The 27,354-nt window shown below is 43.8% G+C and overlaps 2 protein-coding genes and 1 long non-coding RNA gene across 6 annotated transcripts in view; 1 reads left to right on the top strand and 2 right to left on the bottom strand.

Annotated features, from left to right (window-relative positions):
- The window catches only part of LOC116073113 (glutathione S-transferase A4), an 18,649-nt gene extending 15,021 nt beyond the window's left edge, over positions 1–3,628 (bottom strand). The window contains exon 1 of the mRNA XM_031344808.1: positions 3,501–3,628. The gene's annotated coding sequence lies outside the window, so the exon portion shown is untranslated. The remainder of the gene's footprint in view (positions 1–3,500) is intronic.
- Positions 3,629–5,353: 1,725 nt separating this feature from the next.
- Positions 5,354–5,877, top strand: LOC116073589. The gene is made up of 2 exons (XR_004111881.1): positions 5,354–5,629; positions 5,732–5,877. It is a non-coding gene; the product is annotated as an uncharacterized LOC116073589 (long non-coding RNA).
- A 13,092-nt stretch (positions 5,878–18,969) lies between these two features.
- The window catches only part of Cilk1 (ciliogenesis associated kinase 1), a 68,675-nt gene continuing 60,290 nt past the window's right edge, over positions 18,970–27,354 (bottom strand). For all 4 annotated transcript variants that reach the window (XM_031346082.1, XM_031346081.1, XM_031346084.1 and 1 more), the window contains 3 exons: positions 26,963–27,091; positions 24,249–24,371; positions 18,970–23,699 (listed from right to left, as the gene is read on the bottom strand). In XM_031346082.1, coding sequence (XP_031201942.1) covers positions 23,545–23,699; positions 24,249–24,371; positions 26,963–27,091 — 407 coding nt within the window. In that variant the 3' untranslated portion in view covers positions 18,970–23,544. The remainder of the gene's footprint in view (positions 23,700–24,248; positions 24,372–26,962; positions 27,092–27,354) is intronic.

The raw sequence follows: 27,354 nt of genomic DNA, 5'->3' as shown, positions 1-27,354 counted from the left end.
AGAGAGAGAGAGAGAGAGAGAGAGAGAGAGAGAGAGAAATGGAAAGACAGAACAGAGGGACAGAGAACATTCCATAGACTTGCCTACAAGTCAAATGCTCTGATGGAGGTATTTTCTTAATTCAATTGTTTCCTATTCCCGGATGATCCTGGCTTGTGTCAAGTTGTGGGGGTGGTAGGAAACATAGCACACAGAGATTGTATGCACATGGAACTTTGTCCAACATTACAGGATAGCAGCCTAAAGCAGGTCTTCTAATCCTTTATAACCTAAAGACTGGGAATATAGAAAACCATGTCTGTTTATCCTTCAAATGCAGCCTTCAGACCCACGCTCAGCTCCTCAACTCTGGGTTCTTCTCGAGAGATGTTCAAGTGTGCACGCAGTTCCATAGAGCTAGTTCACCAAGTGGGCTTTTGTATGATGATCCTGGGAGCTGAGCCCCATCCACAAGGATTCAGAATGCACACCTGTATGCAGCTCCTCAACTCAGAAGCCAGTGCACAGCTCAGCTGGGTTGAGCAGAAAGTAGCCATTGAGGGTGACAGTTTAGACGAAAAAGAAGTACAAAATCTTCAAGAAAATGGAAGGACACTTCCTAGTATGATTGCATGAGTTAGGCCACTGGTACCCATTCAGAGTTCAGCTCTAAGCAGGGCTTAGATCCAAGGTCAAAAGGAGAAGGCACATGCAAGTCATTAAACACAGAAACCTAGCAACCTAAAAATGTGTCTTCTCCATCATCGAAGATTATGACAGCATTTGCTTGTGAGAAAAAAAGTCAACCTGGCTTTTGTTAGAAGTGGGCAGCATTCTCCTGAGCATGCTTAGGGACCAGCAGCAGCAGTTTCTAAGTGCCCATTAGGAAGTTATAGTTCACCGGGTAGTGGTGGTGCACGCTTTTAATCCTAGCACTTGGGAGGCAGAGGCAGGGGGATTTCTGAGTTCAAGGCCAGCCTGGTCTACAGAGTGAGTTCCAGGACAGCCAGGACTACACAGAGAAACCCTGTCTCGAAACACCAAAAAACCCCAAACAAACAAACAAAGAACTGTTCTAGGTCTGTGCTAGAGAGATGGCTCAGCTGTTTAGAGCACAGAGAACTGGAGTTCATCCCAAAACCCACATGGCAGCTCACAACCCTCAGTAACTCCAGGCCCAGAGGTTCTGACTTCCTTTTCTGGCACCCTTGGGCACTGCACATGTGATATACAAACATACATGCAGACGAAACACCCATACACAATAAAATTAAAAAAGGAAAAGAAATGAGAAGAAAACGCTAGAGTGAAAATTCAATCAGTCTGTCCTGGGGGTCAGTAGTCAGCATGTAACCCTTGTCTATTCTTCCCATGAACTGGGTCAACTAGCACGGGGACCTGCATGAACAACACCCCCCCCAAAAAGCTCTCTATCGGTTATATGGATCTTTACTGCAGCCACCCCGCACTCCTGCGGGACACAGCACCTCTGGGACAGAGACTCTGACCTAGGTGCTTATACTAAGTATCTCTTCCCCACCTTTCATACTCAGAAACTAAACTTCTTCTTAATTAAGTGGATTGGTTTATGTTCACAAAACGCCAAGGGTTTATACACTTGCTTAGATGAAAAAGTAAAGCTAAGAGACTCTAATCTACCTAGGTCCTTGTAGCTAGGCAAGAATAAACAAAGCGAGCTGCCATGTGGTATTTAAAGGCAGGGATACGTCTGAGGAACAAACCTGTAACACCTTACCAGAGCTTGCTTCTTCGAGAACCCCTGCATTTCATTTTAGCACAGCTCCCTGCACGAGCAGGACCAGGAGGAAAACTCCACTGTTCGATCATTTGGGTTAAGTCTCCTGAACACATGGAGTAGACGCAGTGAAGCCCAATGGCTCTCTATGGCTGGCACCTGCTTCCTTTTTAAGTAGGTAAAAAAAATAATTGAGATTTTCCTAGGGAGAATATGTGTGAGTGTGAACATGCGTATGTGTATGTGTGTATGTGTGGTGTGCATGTGTAATAAGTATTTTCAAATTCAGTTAAAACCCCACTTAAATCTTATGTATTTTCGGCTACAGTCATCCCCGTTGGGTCCTGGAAAATGTATTTATTGTGAGTGCTCTGCTGCATATACACGCACATGCCAGAAGAGGGCATCAGTTCCCCTTATAGACGGTTGTGAGCCACCACGTGGTTCTTATGGGGAATTGCAACCCGTAGGAAGAACAACGTCAACTAACTGGTGCACCCAGAGACTAAACCACCAACCAAAGATGCCCCAACGCAGGAGGGTGCTAGAGCAGTGAGGCAGAAGTAGGTGGGTGGGTGGAGGAGTACCATCATAGAGGCATAGGGAGGGGAGGGGTTGTGAAGGGATAACCAGTAAGTGGGGATATCATTTGAAATGTAAACAAAACAATTTTTAAAAAAAGTCTTGGGGCTGGTGAGATGGCTCAGCCGGTAAGAGCACTGACTGCTCTTCTGAAGATCATGAGTTCAAATCCCAGCAACCACATGGTGGCTCACAACCACCCGTAATGAAATCTGACGCCCTCTTCTGGTGGTCTGAAGACAGCTACTCATTTATAGTAATAAATAAATCTTAAAAAAAAAAAGTCTTATGTATTTACTTTTGAAGTTGTACTGTGTGAGGATGTTTTAATGTACCCAGTCATACACAAGCTTGTCCTCAGCATAGATGTCCATTTGCTTGCTATTTTCTTCAGAATCATGAAAGACTAGAAGTTAGACAGATTTCCTCAGTAAGCAGACAAACAGGGACTCGAGGGGCCATGGATAAGTAATAAACATGATGAACTTCCAAGATGGCTGGCTTCTTCTACACCCTCCTAGCTGAGACAAAAGCCTGGCCCCTTAAAACCAGGGCCTTGCAGGCTTTTGTCTCCCAGCAGCAGGCCCACTGCTAAGGGACTAACTCAACAAGTTCTAGGCCGGATCAGGGCTGGTTTCCACAAGTTACCGGCCAGAGAAAGGTCTTTTCTTTGAAGTGAGCGACCTTAAATTAGGGGAGAAAAGTTCTTTCGAGACTAAACAAACAAACATCCAGCCCTTGGGGAAGAGACGAGGTTTTTAGATTTTGCAGCGTCTGCTTTGCAGATCTTTTTCTCTGTGTGTCTGCTGCATGTGCGCGATCCCTTGTCCCCACAATCCCTTTCGTCAGCTGCTGATTCTCTGCTCCTGTCCGCAGGCTGAGATTTCTTCACTGCTACTCGTGGCAGCTGAAATTTCTCCTGCCTTTTAATTACTTAATTGGCAGGGAAAGGGAACCCTATCAAGACCTGTAGACCATACCAATCACTTATCTGCTATGCAGAAAAATTTGTGCCTTTTATTTAGCCTAAACAAGCTTTGAGATAATAAACATCAAATAAAACACAAAGTTATAACAATTGCTGATTATAAGCTGTAGATTTAGCAAAATTGTGTAATTACTTAGTGCAAGAGGAGTGCGCGCACACACGCACACGCACACACACACACTAGCGCGCACTCACCTTATTCTTGTGAGATTTTGTCTTCAGGCAAATCCCAGAGGGAAAAGAAGCTTGTTCAGCGAGCGAAAGTTCACAGTCCTTCAGGTCTTTTTGAAAGCTCCGCCCACCAGCCATTGAGCACTTAGGAAAAGCACACGCCCCCTAGGCGTGTTGGTTAACACTTTGTTCCCCGGGGAGAAGACCAGGTTTGCTCTAGAAGTTTTCCCTGGCTCATTTGGCAACCATTACTGAGCATACTCTTTAGGGGTGCTGATGATACAGGGGGTGCATGAGGATTCCAATTCCTGTGCTGGCCGTGTTTACATTCTCTGTGGGGGAAGCCAGTAATATAAACATATAGATAAGTGCACTGTATTCAAAATTACTATAGCAGCAACATATTTGGATAGTTAGAACGTGTGGATTTGTGATTCATTGTATGTCAACAAAATCATGAGGTACAATAGAGAGGAATGGGCTAGTGGAAGCATTATGCTGTGGTCCACTCTTGTGCTGCTAAAACAGAGACTCAAGATTTTATTTTTCAAAACAAATTAGAGGCGTACAGTTCTGGAGGTTGAGCAAGCCAAAATTGAGGTGCTTTCACCTGTGCTGAGGATGGAAATTTTACTGCCCAGAGTAAAATGAAAGAAAAAAATGTGTGTCCCCCTTAAGGAGAGAGAAAGGAGCAAGCTCATGCATTCATCTTAGGGGTAACTCCTGATGAATTCGGGAGACGTTGCCCCTCCCTCTCTCTCTCATTAAAGACAAGGCAGATGGTTATAAAAGACATGACTGTAGAATGAGTCTCATTCTGTAGAATGAGGCAGGTGGTTATAAAAGACATGACGGCCGTCCCTGTACAGTCACAGGCAGCACAGAAAGAATCGTTTGTAGTTAAGGCTATGAGTGGGGCACAGCTCTATCTTTGAGAAACAGAGGTTTAATCATAAGCAGGAGTAAAACTAGTTTGTCTTTACTGTAAGATGGCTTTTAAGCCTAAAATGGAGGCAGACTAGTTCTTCAGTACGTAACCCGCTCCTTAGTGACATTAATTCACTCCTGACAGCAGAGCCCTTAGGCACCTCATCACCGCTTAAAAAGTGCTGCCCCTCAAAACAGTTGCCCCAGTGCAACTGTTTCTGTAACAGGCTGGCAAAATATATATTTTAAAGAGACACTTTGTGTCTTTCAGTCCCACTATCAGACTATTGAAACAATGGACCTCAAGGTCTTGTCTCCTGGGAAACATTTCTTTGGCACAGTTTCTAAGTTAGTCAGAGCAGCTTTCATGATGAGGCTGAAGCACAGAAAAGCCATGAGTACACCAGGACGGCTTAGATGTGCATGCCTGAGGCTCTCTGCTTAAACTTTGTTTCCACTTTACTACCTGGAAGACTTGAGGTGGGGACAATAGGTGGGTCCCTTGATCCCAGTTCTTCTTTCCAATACAGCCATATTGACTAAGTTTCCTTTTTCTGCGCTCTCTCTCTCTCTCTCTCTCTCTCTCTCTCTCTCTCTCTCTCTCCTTGAGACAGGATTTCTCTGGTGTAGCCCTGGCTGTCCTGGAACTTGCTCTGTAGACTAGGTTGGCCTCAAACTCACAGAGGTCTGCCTGCCTTTGCTGGGATTAAAGGTGTGCACCTCCACTGCCCCAGATCTGCTTTCTACTTTTAAATGAGATCTTTTAATATGCTTATTGAGGATGTGTGACCACACCTGGCTGAGGGAGAAGCTGGTTGATTTGTAAATCCACCACCTATTTTTACCCCTCTCCACTCTCCTAGTCTCCCACTTCCACATTGGAACACGGAATTTGGGGTAAACTAAATCTATGTTCCGGAACTGTATCATTCAAATTTGGCTATAGAACAATCACCTTCACTCTTTAGGGTGAGAGCTGGTTTTGGTTTGCTTTGTGGCAAAGAATCCTGGTAGGATGATGAGGCTCGCTAGAGTCAGGGAACTTAGGAAATATGCAAGACTCCTGAAGCTACTCCTTAGGCTTAAACTAGTAAGGCAATTATGGGAGAGAAGCTACCTTTGTGCAGCTGAATTCAAGCTCAATGAGCTCTGGGATGTAGCTCTCATTACCCATGCTGAAATGGACTTCTCAGTGACACAGCTTCCTTAGTGTGTCCCAGACTCCAGTAAGTAACCCCTCAGTCACACTCTTGTAAGTAACCATGGTAAACTAAGTGGCTTAACAAGATAAATGGGCTTCTAAATAAGTTCCCTTTTGTCTGTCACAGATGTCCTATCTTGGGTGAATAGATATTGTTTGTATCTTTCCATGGAAAGCCACAAGTGGCACCTGAACAAGACTTATAGATCCAAAGATGTGTCAAGAGAAGAAATCCTATGCTCCCTGCTATGGGTAATAAAATATCTCACCAAAGACAGGGAGTCCTGGTGCATATGTTTAATCCCAGCACTGGGGAGGCAGAGGCTGCAGCAGATCTCTATGAGTTTGAGGCCTGCCTGGTCTACAGAGCAAGTTCCAGAACAGCTAGGGCTACACAGAGACACCTGCCTCTCAAAAACAAACAAACAAATCTCACCAAGGCTGAGCTGTCTGAGGGTGCAGCATCCTTGGGGGGAATGAATCACAGGGTGGCTGTCTTCCACTAGGTGTTGTGGGGTGACAGGCCTACTTAGTGAATGGGGTCAACCATGTGAGTTCAGGGGTATCCTCCAAACAACTGATGGACTAGAAAATGTATTTCCACCCCTGAAGGTAGCCTCTATGGTTTGATTCTCACTATGGTAGGCACTGCGTGGCTGCGGCCATTGGTGACAGAAGATGAAACTATGGCTGAGGTGTCTGCCTAGAAAACAAAGAAGGACTTACAATAAGAAAAAGATGTGCGGATGTGCATTATACAACCCAGTCTGATTTAGCAGGAAAGAAAGAGTAGATGATGGAGATGTCGCCTCTCCATGTCTTACAGCTGTTGGTATGTAAGGGAAAGAGAGGATGTAGTCGAATCCATACTGTAGAGTCCTTCCTCTGATCCAGCCATGGGAAGGATCAGTGTAAAAAGAAGGTTGAAGTGATAGGCAATGCCTCTTCAGGTCCAACCTGAATATGGACAGTGGAGAAACCCAGGATCCAGCATGAGAGGACTGTGTTCATGGGAGAGCTGAGAAAGAAGTTATTTCTGCAGGGATCTCAGGATTGGTGTGGGGTTTCAGTGGTTTGGCTGGGCCCCATAGTGAGATATGATTTTTATGGCATGGGGGAGGCTTCAGGAGGTCTGTGTGGTTCAGATCAGCATGCAGGTTGGGTTTGTCATGGGGGAGTAAAGCATTTAGGAGTGGGTGAAGACAAGGAAAAGCAGATAAAGGGGCCCATCTGGGTCACTCAAAAGAACAGACATGTGGCATGATGGATCAAGGCAGAATTCCAAGGGAAAGGATTGACAAGAGAGAGCTCTGTGCTCATTTGCCTCTGGAATGCTTTAAGGCCTGAAAGGAAGTTTAACCAGGGGTTAAAGTAGAGACTACAACAGTGCAGGTGAAAAAGATTAGAACTTAACCTGTAGGTTAAGAATGCAGTGTACATTTCTTTCCTGTAAGAGGGTGTACTGGGGTGTGGAATCTAGGCCATCTTAGCAGCCGGGGCGGCTGACAGAGAGAGGCAGTCGGTCCTGAGCCATGGCCTATCAGAGCCTGGGAGCTGGCTCCAGGAACAGACGGGGGGGGGGGGGGGGGGGGGGGGGGGGGGGGAAGCATAGTTCTCCTCTATTACGATCCTGGCCTGAGCCAAGCACTGTGAGCTGGTCTTGCTGAAACTATCGTGTATGGGAAGGTGTATAATGATCCCGTGACGGCAGCATATGAAAACAGCGATGAGTAGTCCTCCACCCACACCACTGTACCTAACACTGCTCTTTTGACAAATGATGACAGAAATGAAGAAATTTTTTTCTAGAATAACTTTTTTCTTTTTTTTATTAGATGAGGTTTTTCTTTTTTTTTTTTAAAGATTTATTTATTACTATATGTAAGTACACTGTAGCTATCTTCAGACACACCAGAAGAGGGCATCAGATTTCATTACAGATGGTTGTGAGCTACCATGTGGTTGCTGGGATTTGAACTCAGGACCTTCAGAAGAGCAGTCAGTGCCCTTAACCGCTGAGCCATCTCTCCAGCCCCTCTTTCTTTCTTAAAATGATATTTTTATTTTGTGTGTGTGAGTGGTTTTGCTCACATGTATGTCTACCGCATGTGTGCAATGCCCACAGATCCAAAAGGAGGACATCAGATATACTGGAACTGGAATTCCAGACAGTTGTGAGCTGCCAAGTTAGTGCTGGGGACTAAACCCAGGTCTTCTGCAGCTTGAAACTAGTGCATCTCTCCAGCCTCTGAGAGAGAGAGAGAGAGAGAGAGAGAGAGAGAGAGAGAGAGAGAGAGAGAGAGAGAGAGAGAGAGAGAGAGAGAGAGAGAGAGGGAGAGAGGGAGGGAGAGAGAGAGATCTTTTCATTCTATACTAGACTTTAGTAATATTCTTTTTACTCTCCTCATAATTATGCCTTTGATTGTAATAGATGACAAGAGACATTCAGAAATGCTTCCCATGAAAAGGTTTCATTATATATTGCTAACCTTTGAGAGTTCTACATACAGATTTGGAACAGGGAAAAAAACAAAAACAAACAAATAAACAAACAACCCTCCCCCCAAACCCTAGCAATTCCAGAGTTTGGATGAAGGCATCCTTATGTAGATGGAAAAGGAAATCCCAGAGGCAGCCATAAAGCTGCTAGGTAAGAATTCCAGGGCTGGGCTGGGTTACCTCCCAGTGAGTGATGGCCAGGCAGGCCCCTGAGGCCCCACAAACCATGTACCAGAACTGGAAGGAGCACACCTATTGCTGAAGAAACTGTGTTCTTTTGTTAGAGGACTTGGAGAAATCAAGCTAGCACTAAGCTGAAACTTTCTTCCTTGATGGTAGACTTTCGTAGTTCAGAAAGCAACACACAGGCTATTGGGGGAGAACCGTTGCTGTCATTGCCATCCAGCTATGGATCTTGCATGCTACACTACCAACATGACGGGCAAGATGGCTGAGGCAAAAATGCTGTGGCTATCAAGGGTGCAACAGATAGTTTCCAGTTGGATTTAAGGACAGCGTCCTGGGAAGGAAGGATGTTTGGTAACGTGATCCAGGGCCCAGACCTGCAGTCCCAGCAGGGAGAACTGCCTCCTAAACCTTTGGTCTTGACCACAGATGACTGCTGCTTCCAGCCCGCTGCAGACAGAAGCAGACTTTCTGTGAAGGGAGATGAGCTATGGAGACTCATAACAGGTCAACTTGTTGAGAATAAGGGATTCTCTTGAGACCTGGGGCGTCGAATGTCAGCTGGAAAGGGAACAAAATAAGTTGCACCCTCTCCAAGGTCTGGGAAACCTTGCAGACGTGAAGGCAGAAAGGATATATGAGAAAGGGGTGGAGTGTTGTGCAGAGATCCTTTCTAGTTTGAAACTTAACCTCCCAGAGGGAGCTTTATCAGACTCAGGGAACTCATGAAATTTGTAAGTCACATGAGGCTACTAGCTGAAGTTACTTAAGCCGAAAACAGTTCCTGGGGGAGACTCCAGAGTTCCTGGGAGTCAGCCCAGCTGCCTTCAAACATGTATTGAACTCCAGTGGCTCTTGGGAGTCATCGCTCATGCTGGAGTGGTGTTTTCAATGATCCCAAGCCTCCTAAGCAACAATCCAAAAACCAAAAACCAAACCAAACCAAAACAAAAGAGCAAAGACAACAAAGCGAAGGCAGGTACCTGCATGGTAGCAATAAACCCAAATACCCTAATAGTCACTTTAAAATGTGAATGGTTTTACATGTGTCAATTAAAAGATAGAAACTGTTATGACTTGAAAAAAGATAAGATTTAACTATGTTGTCATATGAAACCTACTCTATTTCAAATTTTAAAAATTTTAAACTAGGGACTGAAGAGATGGCTCAGCGGTTAAGAGCACTGACTACTCTTAGGACCAGAGGTCCTAAGTTCAGTTCCCAGCAACCACATGGTGGCTCACAACCATCTCTAATGGGATCTGATGGCCTCTTCTGGTGTGTCTGAAGACAGCAACAGTGTACTCACATATATAAAATAAATTTTAAAAAAATCTGACTTTATAAAAAAGTGTCAAACTCTATGCATATATGTGTTTTTGTGAATGCTCACGGAAGCCAGGGGTGTTACTTCCCCCAGAGATGGAGAGACAGGCAGGTGTGAGTTGCCTGATGTGCTCACTGCGTAGCCCTGCCTCTGCCTTCCGAGTTAGGTTAAAGGGAAATGGACTTGGGTCCTCTGGAAGAGTATTGCATGTTCTTAACCACAGAGTTATTTCTCCAGCCTATGAACCCTACTTTAATTGAAAGTAAAGAGGGAAATAAATCCAGGAGGCCGAGAAAGATGCAGGGATATGCAAGGTGTGCTGTGGATCTCATGGTCAGGGGACTGCTTTATGTGCGGAGCTAACATTTACATTGATTTATTTATTCTTATGAGCTAGGACTTTATATTGTGCTAACAGGAAAAGGGAAAAGCTACTGTGTGTTCTGGGGCAGGAGATTTTGGCTGAAGGAGTAAGAATCACACCCAATAATGAGAGAAGAGAACATCAAGAAGTGAAAAAGACTACCCTGGGTGTTACCTGTTCAGACCCTGTCCCTGGGATCCACTTTCTACCCAGTGGAAATGTTCCCAGAAGCCTGACCCCTAATTACTGTCCCATCCAGGAACACCCAGTCAGAAACAAAACAGGGTGGAGTCTGGTGTTTCTATGGGCGCCCATACCAAAGCCTTTCAGAGAGCACAGCTTTATGTGATGTCTTAGGGTTTTTATTACTTTGATGAAACACCATGACCAAAAGCCAAGTTGGAGAGGAAAGGGTTTATTTGATGTATACTTCCACACTATCATCCATCATTGAAGGAAGTCAGGACAGGATTCAAACTGGACAGGAAGCTAGAGGCAGGAGCTGATGTGGAGACCATAGAGGTGTGCTGCTGCTTACTGGCTTGCTCCTGTGGCTTGCTCAGCCTGCTGAACCTAAGACCACCAGCCCAGGGAGTGCACCACCCACAGTGAGCTGGACCATCCACCATCAATCACTAATTTAAAAAAAATGCCCTATGGCTGTGTCTTAAAGTTTTACTGCTGTGAAGAGACACCATGACCAAGGCAACTCTTATAAGGACAATATTTAATTGGGGTTGGTTTACAGGTTCAGTCCATTATCATCATATGGCAGGAGCGTGGTACAGGAGTTCTACATCCTCATATGAAGGCTCTAGCAGAATGATGGCTTCCAGGCAGCTAGGATGAGAGTCTTTTTTTTTTTTTTTAAGATTTATTTTATTTATTTTATGTATATGAGTACACTGTAGCTGTCTTTAGATGCACCAGAAGAGGGTGTCTGATCTCATTACAGGTGGTTGTGAGCCACCATGTGGTTGCTGGGATCCAAACTCAGGACCTTCGGAAGGGCAGTCAGTGCTCTCACCCCCTGAGCCATCTTGCTTGCCCTACGACAGTCTTAAAGTCCACACCCACAGTGACACACTTACTCCAACAAGGACATACAGACTCCTGTTGGCCGCCAACCAGCGTCTATTCAAAATGGCGCCAAACTTCACTTCCGTACCACTGACAGCTGCTTGGTGCAGGCACGCGGTAACAGTGACACGTCTCTCCCTCGGCTCTCCCCCTCCCGATGGGGATATGCTAATAAGGTGCTTGTACTAAACTAATCAGACAGTAACACCGCGGGGGGTAGGTTAATGAGGTGTCTGCATGGTGCACCAATCAGACAGTCTCGCTCGGCTATATAAGCCAGCAGCTCCAGGGTATGGGGTCCTTCGCTTCAAACTTCAAGAGGAGCTCCCAATAAAGTGCTGCTGAGAAGGATCCTGTTGCTGCGTTGTTCTTGCTGGCGAGACCGGTCAGGACAGACTCCAACAGGGCCACACTTTCTAATAGTGCCACTCCCTGGGCCAAGCATATACAAATCACTACAAGCTGGATCTTAAGTAGGCATTTTCTCAGCTGAGGTTCTCCCTTTTCAGATGATTCTAGCTTGTGTCAAGTTGACATAAAACTAGCCAGGACATGCTATTATCTGACCCATTAGGTGCATCGCCTCTTCCCAGATGCCAGTGCCCTGGATAATTCATCTTTCCTTTGTCTATGTGCTGGAGCTTCTGTAACCACACTATTTTATTCTGTACCTAAAGTGAATGTGAGAAGACTATGGTGAAACTATGGCTGTGCATTTCACACACACACACACACACACACACACACACACACACACACACACCTTGCTTGCCTGTTGGCTTTTTAATCAGTGAGGCTGATGCTTTCCTCATTCAATTATTCTCTCTCTCTCTCTCTCTCTCTCTCTCTCTCTCTCTCTCTCTCTCCATGCTATTTTCTGAAGATAAATGGCCCCTAACCGTTATACTCTATTATGAAAATCTGGTGACTGATGGCAAAGTAAGGGTGGCTATGGGATTCTGCAGCCAAAGGGCCTATGATGAGACTACAGTGAGTGGTACCTGAGGCAGGACAGGCAAGAACAGCTATTTTCCACTTCCAGAGGAACTGGGTTCAAATCCCAGCGTACACATGTCAGATCACAACTCTCTGTAACTCCAAGGTATGACATTCTCACATATACATACATGCAGGCAAAACACTAATGCAAAAAATAAAAAATAAAATAAAAAATAAAGCCCGTTCAAAGGTCATGAGCTACATATAAATAGGTGGTAAGCTAGGCTTTCATGGAGGCCAAGATAGCAGATTGATACCTGGTCTGTATTGAAGGCCATCAGACCTGGAGAAAAAGGCACTAGCATTTCAGACAACTAGCTCACCGTCTTTGCACTGACCTCTCTATCCTGGCTTTCTACTTCTTCATGTGTATACTAAAGGCATGAAAAGAGAGTGGGCTTTTTTTCGTATCTGGTTTTTGAGACAGAATCTATATAGCCCTCACTGGTCTCAAACCTATCTCTGCCCTCCAAGTGCTGGGATTAAAACATATACCACAATGCTGAGGGTGGTTTTTAAAAGCCTTTTTCAACTTTAAAACTCTATGATCAGTGGGGTGTGGTAGTATCTGACTTTAATTCTAGCACTCAGAACGCAGAAACAGACAGATTTCTATGAGTTCAAACTAGCCTCATGTACATAGTAAGACTCTGTCTCAAAAACAAAACAACCAACAATAGTAGTAGTAGTAATATAAGATAAAATTCTATGATCAGTCTTTTCAGAGATTACCAAATTACACAAAAATTTCCATAGATTTTTCTTGAAAGGAGATGGAACAATATCTAGGGTGCTCCTTACCTGTTATCAGTAAGTTGGGCCTCGAAATTTTCTTTCTTTCTTTTATTCATTTTATGTGTATGGGTGTTTTATTTCTGCATACCAGAAGAGGGCATCAGATCTCATAGTACTACAATTATAGAGGATTGTAAGCTGCCATGAGGGTGCTGAGAACTGAACTCAGGACCTCTGGAAGAACAGCCAGTGTTAATGGTTGAACCATTTCTCCAGCCCCTGGAAATATTCAACATAAGAAGAATACTGTTTTTTGAAAGCGGCAGTCACACCCTGATGATGACTGTTCCGGCTGCTCGCCTCCCCTCCCTGTTATTAGTCTATTCTGAGCTTTGGATAAACACCTAACTTTATAGGTATTGCTGGGACATGTCCCCACTGGCAAACTGTGTAGAGACTTTGTCCCAGTGAGTGTAGTTACAGAACAAAATTAAGAGGAAAACTCTTTTCATTTGCCAATGATCTAAGAATCTGATCTGAGGGCCATGACTAGAGGGCCATGACTAAACTGAGGAAACATGACTAGATACAGTACAGGATCCTGGACTGGTAAGAGAACTTTAGTGGAAACACGTACTAAAATCATAATAAAGTCTGCCGCTCATTTACTTGTGGACCAGGAACACTGTTCTTTTCAGTTTAACACGGTTATGTAAGTCCTCAGGGAGGACTGAGGGCTCTGTGGCTCAACTTTACAACATTTTAACTGAATCTAAATTTATTCTCAATGTAAAGTTTACAGACCTTGTTTAGTGCACGCACCACCAAGACACCTTACTAAAAGACTCGGCTAAAAGGCAAACACCCCCTGTGAAGGTTCTGTGTCCCAATGTGGGGGAATGCCAGGGCCAATAAGTGGGAGAGGGTGGGGTGGCAGACATCGGGAGGGGGGAGGCAACAGGGGTTTGTTTTTGTTGTTTTTGTTTGTTTCTTTGTTTTTTGGAGGGGAAACTGGGAAAGGAGAAATTTACATGTAAATAAAGAAAATATCTAATTAAAAAAAAAGAGAAAAAAAAAGAGACAGACTGCTTTGAGGATAAAGCCTTGCAGGTTGTGATGGGTGTGATAATCTTTACCTGTTGGAAATAAATACCGAAGTGTGGCACTCCCATAGGAAACTATGTTTTTGGTTGAAAAGACTCCCACAAACCAAGAGGAGGCAGGAGACACACCAAGCAGGATCACCATAAAGCTGCACACGTCGGGGTAAGGGCTGTACACATAGAATTAAGCAATGTTTTGTCTGCTCGTATCTGAAAAATCACCACAGGAAGCTAAAGAATAGAACAAAAGCAAAAAATGCACTCGTAGGCAAGGAAACAAGGCTTCCAACCGGGCGACACACGAACAGAAAACTCACCTAGAGGGTGTATAATCAATAAAACGGACAAAATGTACATTCCTTCCCTTTGTCCTTATTAACTGTTATTCCTCTGACTCAGAAACAAAGGGTAACTTAAGAGGGGAAAGAACTCCATTAACTACATCCTAGTTCAAAGAAAAGTCCCTGACAGGAAGAATCTTGTGGCTGAAGTTGTGACGTGGATAGAAGAAGGCCGATTGCCTGGCAAATCTGTGAAAATACAGTGGACTGGCTACTTCAACTCCAGCGGCAGCTAATGCCCTGCTCACGAAGTGCATGCGACCTCTACCGCTAGGACAGTGGAGCTTGTACCTTTCTGGAAAACAAACCAAACAAACTAAACCAAAACCAAAAATCAAAAAACAAACAAACAAACAAACAAACACCAAAAATAAAGCACGCAGTACAGAGCGGTGAAGCTAGGTCCTATCTTCATCCCAATTTTCTGGACATAAATGAATGTTCAGGATGTGGGAGGAGTGTTCTCTTTTACTGTTGCGTTTCCCCTCGCACGATAAAAAGATGCCACCATTTTAACACATGAAAGAAAGGACAAAACCCTTCTTAGCCTTGGTTTTCAGACTGTCTGTTTCATATTCCGGATCCAGGGAAGCTGGGGCCATTCGTTGTGAAGGCATTACCCTAGCAGTGCATATTGTAATGTTCTTGGGCTTTGAGAAACGCGGGGTTTTCCAAATTTAGCTAGAAAGGGCCCCGGAAGCCAACGGAGGGCCGCGGGAACGGGTGTATCACACTGTTCCAAGTATTAGCTTTTTACTCGCTTCGGTGTGTCACTTCGGCCACGGGATGGAGACGTGGCACAGACGACTACGGCCCATGGAGGGCCGCGTGTGTCTCGTGAGGCCGGAGATGCTTTGGGTTTACCTTCCGTCGTCCGGTCTGCCTTGGCAGAGCTGGCGATATGCACCGTGGGCAGCGAGCCCACCGCGCACCGGGCCGCACCAGACGCGGGTGCCTAGGCCAGGAGCAGAGCCAGGCGGTAGAACAGACGTAGACGTCGAGGGCGGGGCTCCGGAAAGGTTTAACCAATCCAAACTATTAATTTTTGCATAGCCACAAAGCATTCTGGTTAACAGAAAAACATCCTAAATTTAAGTAGTTTAAGTAGTTTAGCAGGAGGTAGCATAAAATAGATGATTTAATAGTAGAAGCAATTTAGGTTTGTTATAATATTATAAAGCACTGTGGATACAAAAAAGCACCACATACGCAAAGTTAGAAAATTCTGTGCCTTTATATATCTAGTAACCGCCAGCGTTCTTTCGGATGTGAGGGCGATCTGGCTGCGACATCTGTCACCCCATTGATCGCCAGGGTTGATTCGGCTGATCTGGCTGGCTAGGCGGGTGTCCCCTTCCTCCCTCACCGCTCCATGTGCGTCCCTCCCGAAGCTGCGCGCTCGGTCGAAGAGGACGACCTTCCCCGAATAGAGGAGGACCGGTCTTCGGTCAAGGGTATACGAGTAGCTGCGCTCCCCTGCTAGAACCTCCAAACAAGCTCTCAAGGTCCATTGTAGGAGAACGTAGGGTAGTCAAGCTTCCAAGACTCCAGACACATCCAAATGAGGCGCTGCATGTGGCAGTCTGCCTTTCTTTTGTAGTTATTTCGGTAATTTAAGGTTTAGTTTAGTTTAGTTTATTTAGTTTAAATTAAAAATATACATATACATATATATATATGTCTTTATAATATTTATATGTAAAATTTTAAGAAGGTTAAAAGCAGTTGTGACAAGGGTTCTGTATGGAAACAGTTCTACAAACTCCACTTTTCTTTCCTTCTTTCATTCCTTTCTTTCTTTCTTTTTTCATTTCTTCTTTTTTTTAACATTTATTTAGTCATTTGTTTGTTTAGAGTTTCCTCTGTGTGGCTACGGCTGGTCTGGGACTCTTGTAGACCAGGGTAGCATTGAATTTAGCGATCTGCCTGCCTCTGCACCCAAATGTTGGAAATAAGGCATGAGCCACTACCAATCCCTGCTTTAATTAATTTGATTAATTAATTGATTTATCTTTCAAATGTTATTAGGACAATGCTATTGCATTTGAAAAGGCAAACACCCCCCTGTGAAGGTTCTGTGCCCCAATGTAGGGGAATGCCAGGGCCAATAATTGGGAGAGGGTGGGGTGGCAGACATGGGGAGGGGGGAGGCAACAGGGGTTTGTTTTTGTTGTTTTTGTTTGTTTCTTTGTTTTTTGGAGGGGAAACTGGGAAAGGAGAAATTTACATGTAAATAAAGAAAATATCTAATAAAAAGAGAAAAAAAAGAATTTGCAAAATGTAAGGGATGGAGGGTATATCTTCTGAACTAATAAAATTAGAATAGTTCAGTGATTAAAAAGAAAGAAAGAAAAGGCAAACACCCAGGACAGATAAGCTGTAACTGTAAGCTGCTGGAGGAGGAAAATGGAGGAGGTAGTGAGGAGAGCCATCCTGTTTAGTTAGTCTAGCGTGGACAAGTAGTTTCATGGAACTTTAGAGAAAGAGTAAGAAAACCCAAAATCCTGGGGAAACCAAAGCACTTAGGAAAGCATGCTTAGATTAGAAAAGAGATAGAAAAGAGAGAGGAGGGGGAGAGAAAGAGAGAGAGAAAGAGAGAGAGAAAGAGAGAGAGAGAGAGAGAGAGAAGAACTCACACTGTTCTGTATAATTTAGAAAAGCAGGCAGATTGGAGGCCCTGTAGATTGACATTTTGAAAAGACAGTGTCTCCTTGTGAAGCTAATTGTTCTGCCTCATTAGCATGGCTTACAGTAAACTCTCTAGAGCGGTCCTTTCCCGAGTGACTGACCTGGCCCAACTTGAATGTTAGGTTCTATTCTCTTGACCAGAAAGAATTTTATCTTAATACACGTTTATTGCTACACACTAATATCCATCCCCATCAAAAGGTAACCCTAACTAAAAGTCATTTAGGAGCCAGATCAGAGATCAGTACCCTCATTAACACTTCTGGCATCTGTGGTCTCTGACAAAGACAGGGCTGTCAAGAGGTCACGATGTCATTTTTGGCTTTTATTTTTTATTCCATTCTAAAGGTTTTATTTCTATGTATGCACCACGTGGGTACCTGATGACCCAGGAGCTTAGAAGAGTGTGTTGGATCTCCTGAAACTGGAGTTCCTGATGGTTGTGAACCACCATAGGGTTGCCTAGAATGGAACCCTTGCCCTCTGTAAGAGTAACAAGTGCTCTAAACCACTCAGCTGTCTCACTAGTCTTTCATTTCTGGCTCTTAGCCAAGAAAAAAAAAACTGGTTATTTTTTCTTTGGGGTCTTACTACCCTAAGCTGCCCCGTTAATTTCTACCTCTTATTCTTGTCAGAGGTTACCTTAAATGCCATCAGGAATTGGGGTGATGACTGACCTTGTTCCTTCCAAGTGATTGGGAGCATTGGGTGTTGCAGTTGGGGTACCCCTCTAGTGGGCCTATCTAGAAGACCCCAAAAGTACATTAGTGTTTTTTGCTTGTATACTTCTGAAGTAGAGGGAAGAATAAGTGTCTGGAAAAAGACGTGAGGGAGAAGTAAGTTAGTATGTGTTGTTTGCATTATGTATTCTAGGGAAGGCATTAGGAGAAGCCAGAACAGAGGATGTTTTTAAAATGTCCAAGTCTAAATCCACTGGAACGCAGGATGTTTTCAGGCCCTAGGTTAGCTTTTGGAATGACCAGAATCAAGGTGAGATCCCTTCCAGATGGCTTCTGGAGAGGGAGCAAGGGAGAAAGGGAGGAAGGAGAGGAGAGAAAGAAGTTAGGCATCATTTAATTTTTAAGTTAAGCAATAGTGGATTTGTCTATCTCTGGGCCGCACGTAGGGGCTGCAAGTGGAGAACTGAGCTCAAGCCCTATATCAGGGCAGCATTTTTTTTCTTGGCAAGAAAAAAGTCCTTAGTGAGAAATAATTGTGTAAATAACATCTCATATAGACTTAAGCCTGAGGTCTGGGGAGTGTCATCCCTTGGACTGTTAAAGAAACATTGTTTTAGTTCTTTGCTTACACTTTTGTTGTGTAGTAATTTCCTCTGAGACAAAACCTTACATTTTCCATCTCCTTAAGAATTTTAAAGGGAAAACATTCTCTCTTATTAAGAAGCCCATTAATTCAGGAAGTAAACAACTCAAAGGTTTTAGGAAGTCCCTGAAACCAACCAGATATACTAAGCCCCTCCCTTGACAAACATGATCAGTTAAGCCTGCTGAGAGACATTCTCAGACAAGTTGAGCTGCCTAAAAGACAGTCTCTAACTTGTTGAGTTAATAGAACTTGAACTGGCAGATCTGATTCCTATAAAATCTACTCAACGAGTTGAAGAGTACTTAGAACATGAATTTCTTGGAATATACTGCCAGTATTCTGTGAACTATGAGTTTCATTAAAGACAAACTGTAGGTGAATGTGGCTTAAAAAAAAAAAACTAATTAACCACATTGAAAACAGGAATAAGAAATAGTTAAAATAGTTTAAAAGAAAGCTCCTTTAAAAAAAAACTCTGGTCATGTATTTCACTTAATTCTGGAAAAAATAATTTACTTGTTATGCTGCCCTAAGCATATGTTCCCAATTCTACTGCAGTGAATGCAGACAAAATATGTCACTAAGGAGGCATTATAGTAACAAAGGAATTAAAAGAAGACTAGCCACAGTGGTCCTTAGAGTAACAGCAGTTTTCTCTCAGTCCTAAAGGTACCATCTACTGAAAGGTACAAAAGAAAAAAAAATTCTAGTCAATGTTTCTTGAATTGTAACTTTATTTGGAGCAGAAGTTTCCATCTATAGTATTAACATCCTCAAACATCTCAGGATAGATCATTCAAAAAGTAACGTTGGGTTTCAGAAGGGCCCCTCTTTGTCCCCTGTGCTTTGCCTTCTAACAATGGGAAGATTGCTTTGGAATCAAGTCAGTGGAATTGAGCTGTATTCTGTGCTGAGATGTGGGAACTCAGAAGGCTTTGTCCAGGTGGTGTTCAAGTCACACTGTCAGTGTTTAAGGGAAAACCAACACCAGTTAGGATGATACGAGCCCCTATTTTGTCTTGATAATTTCTCCATGCAGGTCATCACAAATAAATTATACAAACATACAGTACATTAGTTTGGAAATTGTAAAAACAATTGTAAAAAAATACCTAGCCAGTTTATTAGACAAACATCTGCTTAGAACAACATAAAGGAATGCGTATGTCAAATGTTTTCTTAGAAACATACTGCTTCTGGTCCTACAGTGAATTGAAGACGCCTGTATTACCTGGTCCACCATTCCTATCCCCAATGGCACAAGGCAATGGCTTGATATTATGGAAATGTGACTTTGCAGGAAAATATGGTGCCTATTAACTCCATGGTGTTTATACTCGGAACTGAAAGGAAATGAGTTTTCACTTGACTCGTTTTGCCTTTGTGTATTCAGGTCTTAATAATTCCAGAACATGACAGTGTTGCTGTTTTAGTTGTACATGGTCCTTAGGCAAGCACTGTGTCTGAAACATTGTTTCAGGACCAGTTTTCTACACTCCGTAATTAATAGGACTTATTGTAAAGAAAACAATCCTCTTAGCAGCAGCTTTTATGCAGACTTAGTTTCCCTTGTCTCTGTGAGGCAAACCTGGCATCTCAGCATATCTATGCCACCAAAACAGGCCCAGAATGAGGCGCTCCGTACCATTCCCTGACTTCCCAGAAAGCTGTTTTGGTATTGTTTTTAATAATAAATCCCCTTTATTTAATTTGATGCAATATAATTTTTCTCTCTACGGGTGTTTTGTCTGCATTCATATCTGTTGTGCACCACATGCATGCCTGATGCCCTCAGAAGAGGGCAGATTCCTTGGAACTAGAGTTACAAATGGTTGCAAGCTGCCTCCTGGGTGCTGGGAATTGAACCTGGATTCTCTGGAACAGCAGCTGGCGTTCTTAACCTCTGGACCTTTCACAGCTCTCCAAAGCTTTGTGATTGTAAATGAGGTACAGTCATGGCTAGGTGCCACCTAACCCCTCACCCCTGTCAGCATTTTGCTTTTCATTTCATAATTCTATAGTAGGTAAAATAGATGCAACAGGCAAGTTTGACTATCACTTTACAAAGGGCTATTTCTGTCTATAGTACACAGCTTGCATACAATTTCCCCTTTACCTATTTTGATGAGGGAAAAGTACTTCTGAGGTTTCTGCTAGTTCTTCAGGATTTGGTTTTTCAGTGATCTGGTTTGCTCAGCTGTCTAGCTGCTTCTTTCATGTAAACTTTCATGGTTTTGCTAGTCAAGGATGGGAAGCGAAGGTAGGGTCCACAGAACATGAAGGAAAACAATTTCATAGCGCCAAACAACTGGGTAGCTGAGATTTTGTCAGTTAAAAAAAAGAACATAATGACTTTGGTTAACACTGGCTAGATAACAGAGACCCCACAGGTGTTAAAGATTTATTTCTATATCTTAATGGTATAGAACTTAATGGTCTACAACTTATAGGCAGCTTTCCAGCTAGCCGAGCAGGATTTGAGATTTACTCTTTTTATACATAATACAGAAAAGAGAAAATAAATATTAACCTTACAGACTCATCTCCGAACACGCATTTTGTTGGTTTAGAATATAATACAGAAACGAACGCTTTCAACTTGTGCTTGCATATACATTTTCTAAGGTTACGCTGCTAGCTTGTTCACAGGGAAACATTCCCTCTCAAGCCCTTGCTCGTGATGTGCTTTCTTCACGCTCCTTGGAATCAAAGTGCTCCATTAACTGTAGTTTTTTGAATTAGATTCTCCAAAGCAAAAATTGCTTTCTGATTTTAGGGCAGACAGAGCCCTTTGGAAGTCACTGTTAATACATCAAAGCGATCATTTACTAACTTATTAGGAATTCACCTTACCTTACCATTTTTATCTACAAAAATGAACGTTTCATATGGTTTGCTTTGCTGAATTTGGAAACTAACGAAAAATGTCCTTTGGGCCCTGGGAGCACGTGAGTGGATCTACCGTTGAGGTATGCTACTGCACTCGGCGGGGGCCCTTCCTTTTGCCTGTAAGGTAACCAGGAGTGGAGGCAGATGTGTGACAGACACAGAGATGGAAGAAAGGGCATTCTCTGCATGCTTCTGGCTCCAAACTAGCTTTGTTATTAGCAGAATTGCTGTAAACATTCCTCTCAATGGAAAACACAGCCTCTGTCCAGCAGAGGTCTCAACCTCCAAAGATACTACACAAGGAACCAACAGCCTCTGTCCAGCAGAGTTCTCAACCTCAAAAGATAGCACACAAGGTGGGGGACGGAGCATCCTGGCAAGGCTCAATCTCCAAAGATACCACACAAAGTGGAGGTTGAGATGTGGCACAGTCTGGACAGAGCATCCTGGCAAGGCTCAACCTCAAAAGATACCACACAAGGTGGGGGTCGAGATGTGGCAGAGTCTGGACAGAGCATCCTGGCAAGGGTGATTTCTTAGAGCTTAAATCCCCTCCTCACCCCTCGAATCTTTCCCGCTCTTACAGTCATCATTTGGTCTGGATAGTTTATGAGCTGCTCCTAGTCAGGTGTGGAAAAACTCAGCTGAATGCAACCTTCACTCTCAGTTAAAAAAAAAAAGTCACTGGGTACGGTGGTGTTCGTCTTTAATCCCAGCACTTGGTAGGCAGAGGCAGGCAGATCTCTAAGTTCCAGGCCAGTCTGGTCTACAGAGTGAGTTCCAGGACAGCCATGGCTACATAGAAAGATACTTGGCTTAATTGATTGTATTAACATATGTTAAGAAAATTTTACATTAAAGCAATCATAATAAAAATAATAAAAAAAGGTACTTTTGACATAAGAAAGCTTCTCTTTTAAGGGATTTTCAACAATTGGATTTTTTATAAAGATTTTATATGCATGTGTTCCTGTCAGTGGTGGTTATGTACACATGTGCCCCCAGAGGCCAGAAGAGAGCGTCGGATCCCTTGGAACTGGAGTGGCTGAGTCATCTCTCCAGCCTGGATTTTTTAAAAATGAAAAAAAGTATGGACGGCAGGGTGGGAGGGAGCCTCCTCTCTGGCTATAGGGGTGCAGGTGTAGACATCTGCGATGGGTCGCAAGCCCCCACCCTGCCTCCGTGGCTCAGCTGAGTTTTAGCTAAGTACTAGTCTGCTGTAGGTAAGCTGGGTGGGCCTGAGGGAGACTAGCCGGAAGTGCTGTGGGTAGGCAGGTCATGGCTGGTAAGGCCCCAGGGAACTGAAAGAGCTCACCTGAGCCACAGGTGACCACAGCTCTGCCATCTCCCTGTCTGCTCAGCCGAGAGCTGGCTGTCCCTGCTCAGTCCCTTCATCCCCACCTACAGGTGTGGGCTGGTGAAGCTGGAGACCAGCAGGGATTTCAACCAATCCAAAGCAACAGAAAAGTAGAAACTCGTTATCTCGCTCGTATGATTAAGCTTGGGTTTACCTGGATTTTTGCAACTGTGTTTATGAGTGTAATAAAATTTCACCAACTAGTTATGAAGAGTTCTTTGTTTTGGGGGCAAAAATAAAGTGAAATAAGTCTAAAGAGACAGTTTAGGATAGAACAGTTGTATGAAAGACAATTGTAAAAAAGACAGGATCAGGGCTGGGAGCTTGTACAAAGCTCAGGGGTAAAACCACGCATGGCTTACACGCCTGTGATCCCAGCACTCAGGAAGGTAGATACAGGAAGATCCGAAGTTCAAAGCTATCCTCAGCTACATTGTGAGTGGGAGGCCAGTCTGGGCTACATCTTAACCCTGTCTCAAAACAACAACAAAACAACTTCCGCCCCGAGAAAAACCAATACAAGCTGTTGAGAAAAGCAGCGAGTGGGCCACCTTACTAAGACCAATCTAAGAAAGCCTAAAGTACTGAATGGACCACATTTAAATGTGGCTACCCCATAAAATTCAAATATATTGAGTAAATAATCCCGTATCCCACTGCCTTAAACTGCACCCTGTCACAATACTGAATCGATATTATTACATATTTCAAAATCTGTATAAAATATTACATGGAACAATGAACAAAAAAAAATTCACTTAATCTTTAAAAAGTTCATTACAAAGTTGACTGTATAAAATGTTAAATTATAATCCATATATACAAAATGCTGTTGTTTAAGAAAATAATGAGACCCGGTTTTAGAATAAAATAATTTTATACAAAAAGAGGATATTGCATTCAAATCAATGTTTAAAAAAACATTTAAAAGAAATATTGAAATGCGTTAGTTCAGAACAGCTGTAAGTGTGGGTGGTTTTCCACCGCCTTGTGGTTGTGCAGGTACAATGGAGTCCACTGAGGAGCATGTCCCGTGGCGGGACAGTCACCGCCGAGATGGGTACTTGGAAGACCAGTCTATCCTGCCATGCACAGGCTGTGCAGCTGGAGGTCGTGGAATCAAGCCTGGTGTGCTCCTGGGCTGGGTGTGAAAGAAGGGCCTCCCCGGGTGAGGTCTCATGGCCTTGAGGGAAGAGTAGCCTGCAATGGAAGAGAAATGCTGAGTGGGACCCAAGGCAAGTGTAGGAAGGACAAGGGACAAATGTTTGCAACAGACATGGGTGTGTATGTGTGTGTGCACGGTTACCTCCTCTGTCTCTACTCCCGAAGGCAGGAAGAAATCTGTGGGAAGACTCTATCATCTGTAGCAACCCTCCTGTCTCTTTCTTGCCCCTCTGCACCGATATTTTGGCCTCTTCACTGCTCCCTGACTTTGCTAAGCCTGATCTGCTGAAAAGCCATTCACAGTGCTGGAGGGCTTGCCCGCTAACTTCCTCCCCACTTTTACTAAGTGCCTCCTTTGCAGGGAACTTCTTTGGCTCCTTGGGCTCTGGTCCCAGAGTCCTCACTTTTTACCTGCTTTGGTTTTTTTCTCCTTAGCATTCATGCACATCAGATTTTGTATATGTTTATGCTCTCTTCACTTGCAACATCTACAGAGTGCTGCCTGAATGCAGACACGGTTCCCACCACAGAGCAGCTGTCCAGGATCTACGGACTAACTTACAGATGCTAAGAACAGCAACTCACCGGGGGAAGGAGCTGCGAGCGGCGCCAGCTGTACCCTCTGCATAACAGAACCGATTTCCTTTTTGAGAAAGGAAGGGATGTAGCTTCCAGTCAGTCCACTAGAGCTTGTAGAGCCTGAACCAACTGAGGGGCGGAAAGGAAAGCTCATTACTACAGAGACATGCCCACCACACCAAGAGTTCAGGAAGGCACGTTGTTACTTCTGAGGGGAAAAAGAGGAGACTGAGGAGAGCTCTAAGATGCTGTGCCACCATACTGCAGTTAGAAAGGCCACCACAGGCAAAGGGAATGCCTTCCCATGGGCAGCAACTAAGCGGGCGGCTGTTAAACTAAGCAAGGGATGTATTTGGTAGTTTTCCCCCCAAGAATTGGTTTAGCCTGTTCTGAAACTTTTTTTCTTCTACTCCATCTTATGGAATATCCTTTCATGTCAGTGTATGCAAATTCTGGAATACAGATGAATACAGTGTATACAAATTCTGGAATACAGATGAATGTAATTCACTTAATAGATTCTCTCACATGCAGGGGTAATGCTATTTATTTACATGTTATAAACAGATACTAAATATCCAGTTGATAACTAGACTCACTGGCCCCAACAAAAATGTCCTAAAAGGTCACTGTCTATGTCTACCTGCCATCTTCCTTCTTTTCTTCTCCTCCCTTCCTTCCTTTCTTTCTTTTCTTTTCTTTCTTTCTTCCTTTCCCTTTCTTTCTTTCTTTCTTTCTTTCTTTCTTTCTTTCTTTCTTCCTTCCTTTCTTTCTTCCTTTCCCTTTCTTTCTTTCTTTCTTTCTTTCTTTCTTTCTTTCTTTCTTTCTTTCTTCCTTCCTTCCTTTCTTTCTTCCTTTCCCTTTCTTTCTTTCTTTCCCTTTCTTTCTTTCTTTCTTCCTTTCTTCCTTTCTTTCTTTCTTTCTTTTCTTCCTTTTTTTATTAAGGCAGTGCGATAGTCTCCTGAATGCTGGGATTATAGGTGTGTGCCCTCAGGCAAAGCTTGTTTAACTCACTTCCATTTAAAAGTGTGCTAAGGGAAGGCTGCATACTGCCCTTTTGCCTTTGTATTCTAGGAGGTTAATGGTGTAACTTGCATACAGCAGGTAACCACTTTACATAGACTCCTGGATCAGTCTAATACTGACCACTAAGGCCCAAGGACAACGGAGAATGGTATTACTGCCCACTAGACAGATGAAAGCTCCACCTGTGAGGAGGCATTAGTGTACAGCTGCACTGCCTTGACAGCAAAAAAGGCATCTGATGCTGGGCGGTGGTGACACACACCTTTAATCCCAGCACTTGGGAGGCAGAGGCAGGTGGATTTCTGAGTTCGAGGCCAGCCTGGTCTACAGAGTGAGTTCCAGGACAGCCAGGGCTACACAGAGAAACCCTGTCTCGAAAAAACAAACAAACAAACAAACAAAAAGGTATCTGATAACTGTTTAGGGCACAGTGGGAAAATGTCCTGGGATGCATGGAGTCACTGTGCAGTACTGCTTAGTAAGGAAGCAGCAAGAAAAATGAAAGGAGAATTTGAACAAGCTCCCCCCACCCCTCACCTCAGGGAGAAAAAAAAAATCAACACAAGGGAAAACCTCATTCCTAAGACATAAAAGTTTAGACACAGGACAGCATTTGATGCCAGATCAAGATTCGTTTTAGCCTTAGGTACCAAGTGTCACAAGGATGAGGAACTATATCTAGCTGGGGAGCAATGTGACATCTGTAAAGCCCAAGATGGGCACACCCTTTAACCTACTGCTGATCCAGCAGAGGACCTGGTGCCTGTGTGCACAGAAGCATAGAGTAGTGTCCATCTTGGCCCCTTTTGATGAACAAGCTACAAACAGCCATTCACGTGGTCAGAAGGCAAGGAATGAATAGTGATACAGTATAGTAACGGATAATCCAGTATAGTGACCTAGTATAGTAACCAGTCGTGGTACCATATAGCCATACATAGTATAGTCTACAGTCTAAGGTAGATACATATACTTGCTACACACTTTATTCTTTAAAAGGAAGCATTTATATAAACTTTTAAATATGCAAAACTCACTATATTTCACACATATCTTTTTAAATGCACAGGAAATGTTGACATTCAATCAGGCCTGGTGTGTGGGGTGGGATACAGGGGCTTAGCCAGACTCTGGGACTTAAGTGTACTTAGGTGTCATGGTGGGTACCTGGGCACGGCATTCCTGCATGAACCCTAACGGAAGAAGGAGCTGGGGAGCTGCGAGGGTTGGGTGTGTACTGGGTGCCATGGCAGAGCACTCGGCCAGGGAAACAGCATGGGGAAATTGTCTACCTGGCTAACCATTCTGGAGGACTTTCTTTTAAAAAAAACAATCTGTCCGCTTTCCAACCAGAAAGGACTCTGATGCTCTGGGCAGGGTAGGTTCACCAGTCAGAAAGTCCAGCTGGAGCAGAGAAAACCAGAGCAACGTTGACTTTAGGGGCCAGGAGTCCAAAGCATACCAGGGCATCAGAGGTTAGATTTGGTAGGTCTGTAAACTTGTTTTTGGCTTCCTCCTGGGTCAGGGAGGACTGCTCCACTCCCCACCTCCCCTGAGGACAGAACCTTGCCGGAGCTGGAGCTGGCTGAACCCCTGGGGCTGCTAAGAAAGGGAGAGAAAGGCCTCACCCCATAGTTCTCTAGAGAACTTCCTCCAATCCCATGGCATCTGGTCACTCAGGAGTTACTACTTGCCTGAAGTTATTTTGCTCACTACTGATACTGTTCCTGAAGATTTTCCAGACACACCAGAACTGGACCATGGATTTGATGGAAGAAAGTCTTTGCCTGGATTTGGGAGCACGCCATTCCTTATATTTATTCCTAGAGGAGAAGAAATGAGCTTAAAATGTAAAATAAACCAGACAGACAGAAGCAGTGGTACATCTACACAAAGGGATATTTGCCAGTCATAAAGAGAACAGGATCTCGTCATTTGCTTGATATGGACTTTAGACAAGGGAAATGTACTAACACACAAAGGAAAAGATTACATGAGTTCACTTATATGTGGAGTCTATCTTTGGTTGTGACTGTATCTTTAATGACTGATCCATCTCTCCAACCCTATACATGAAATCTAAAAA

The sequence above is a fragment of the Mastomys coucha genome, unplaced genomic scaffold (assembly GCF_008632895.1).
Source record: "Mastomys coucha isolate ucsf_1 unplaced genomic scaffold, UCSF_Mcou_1 pScaffold23, whole genome shotgun sequence".
NCBI lineage: Eukaryota > Metazoa > Chordata > Mammalia > Rodentia > Muridae > Mastomys > Mastomys coucha.
Note: the sequence above shows the minus strand (reverse complement) of the source record. Positions and strands in the feature narration are given on the sequence as shown.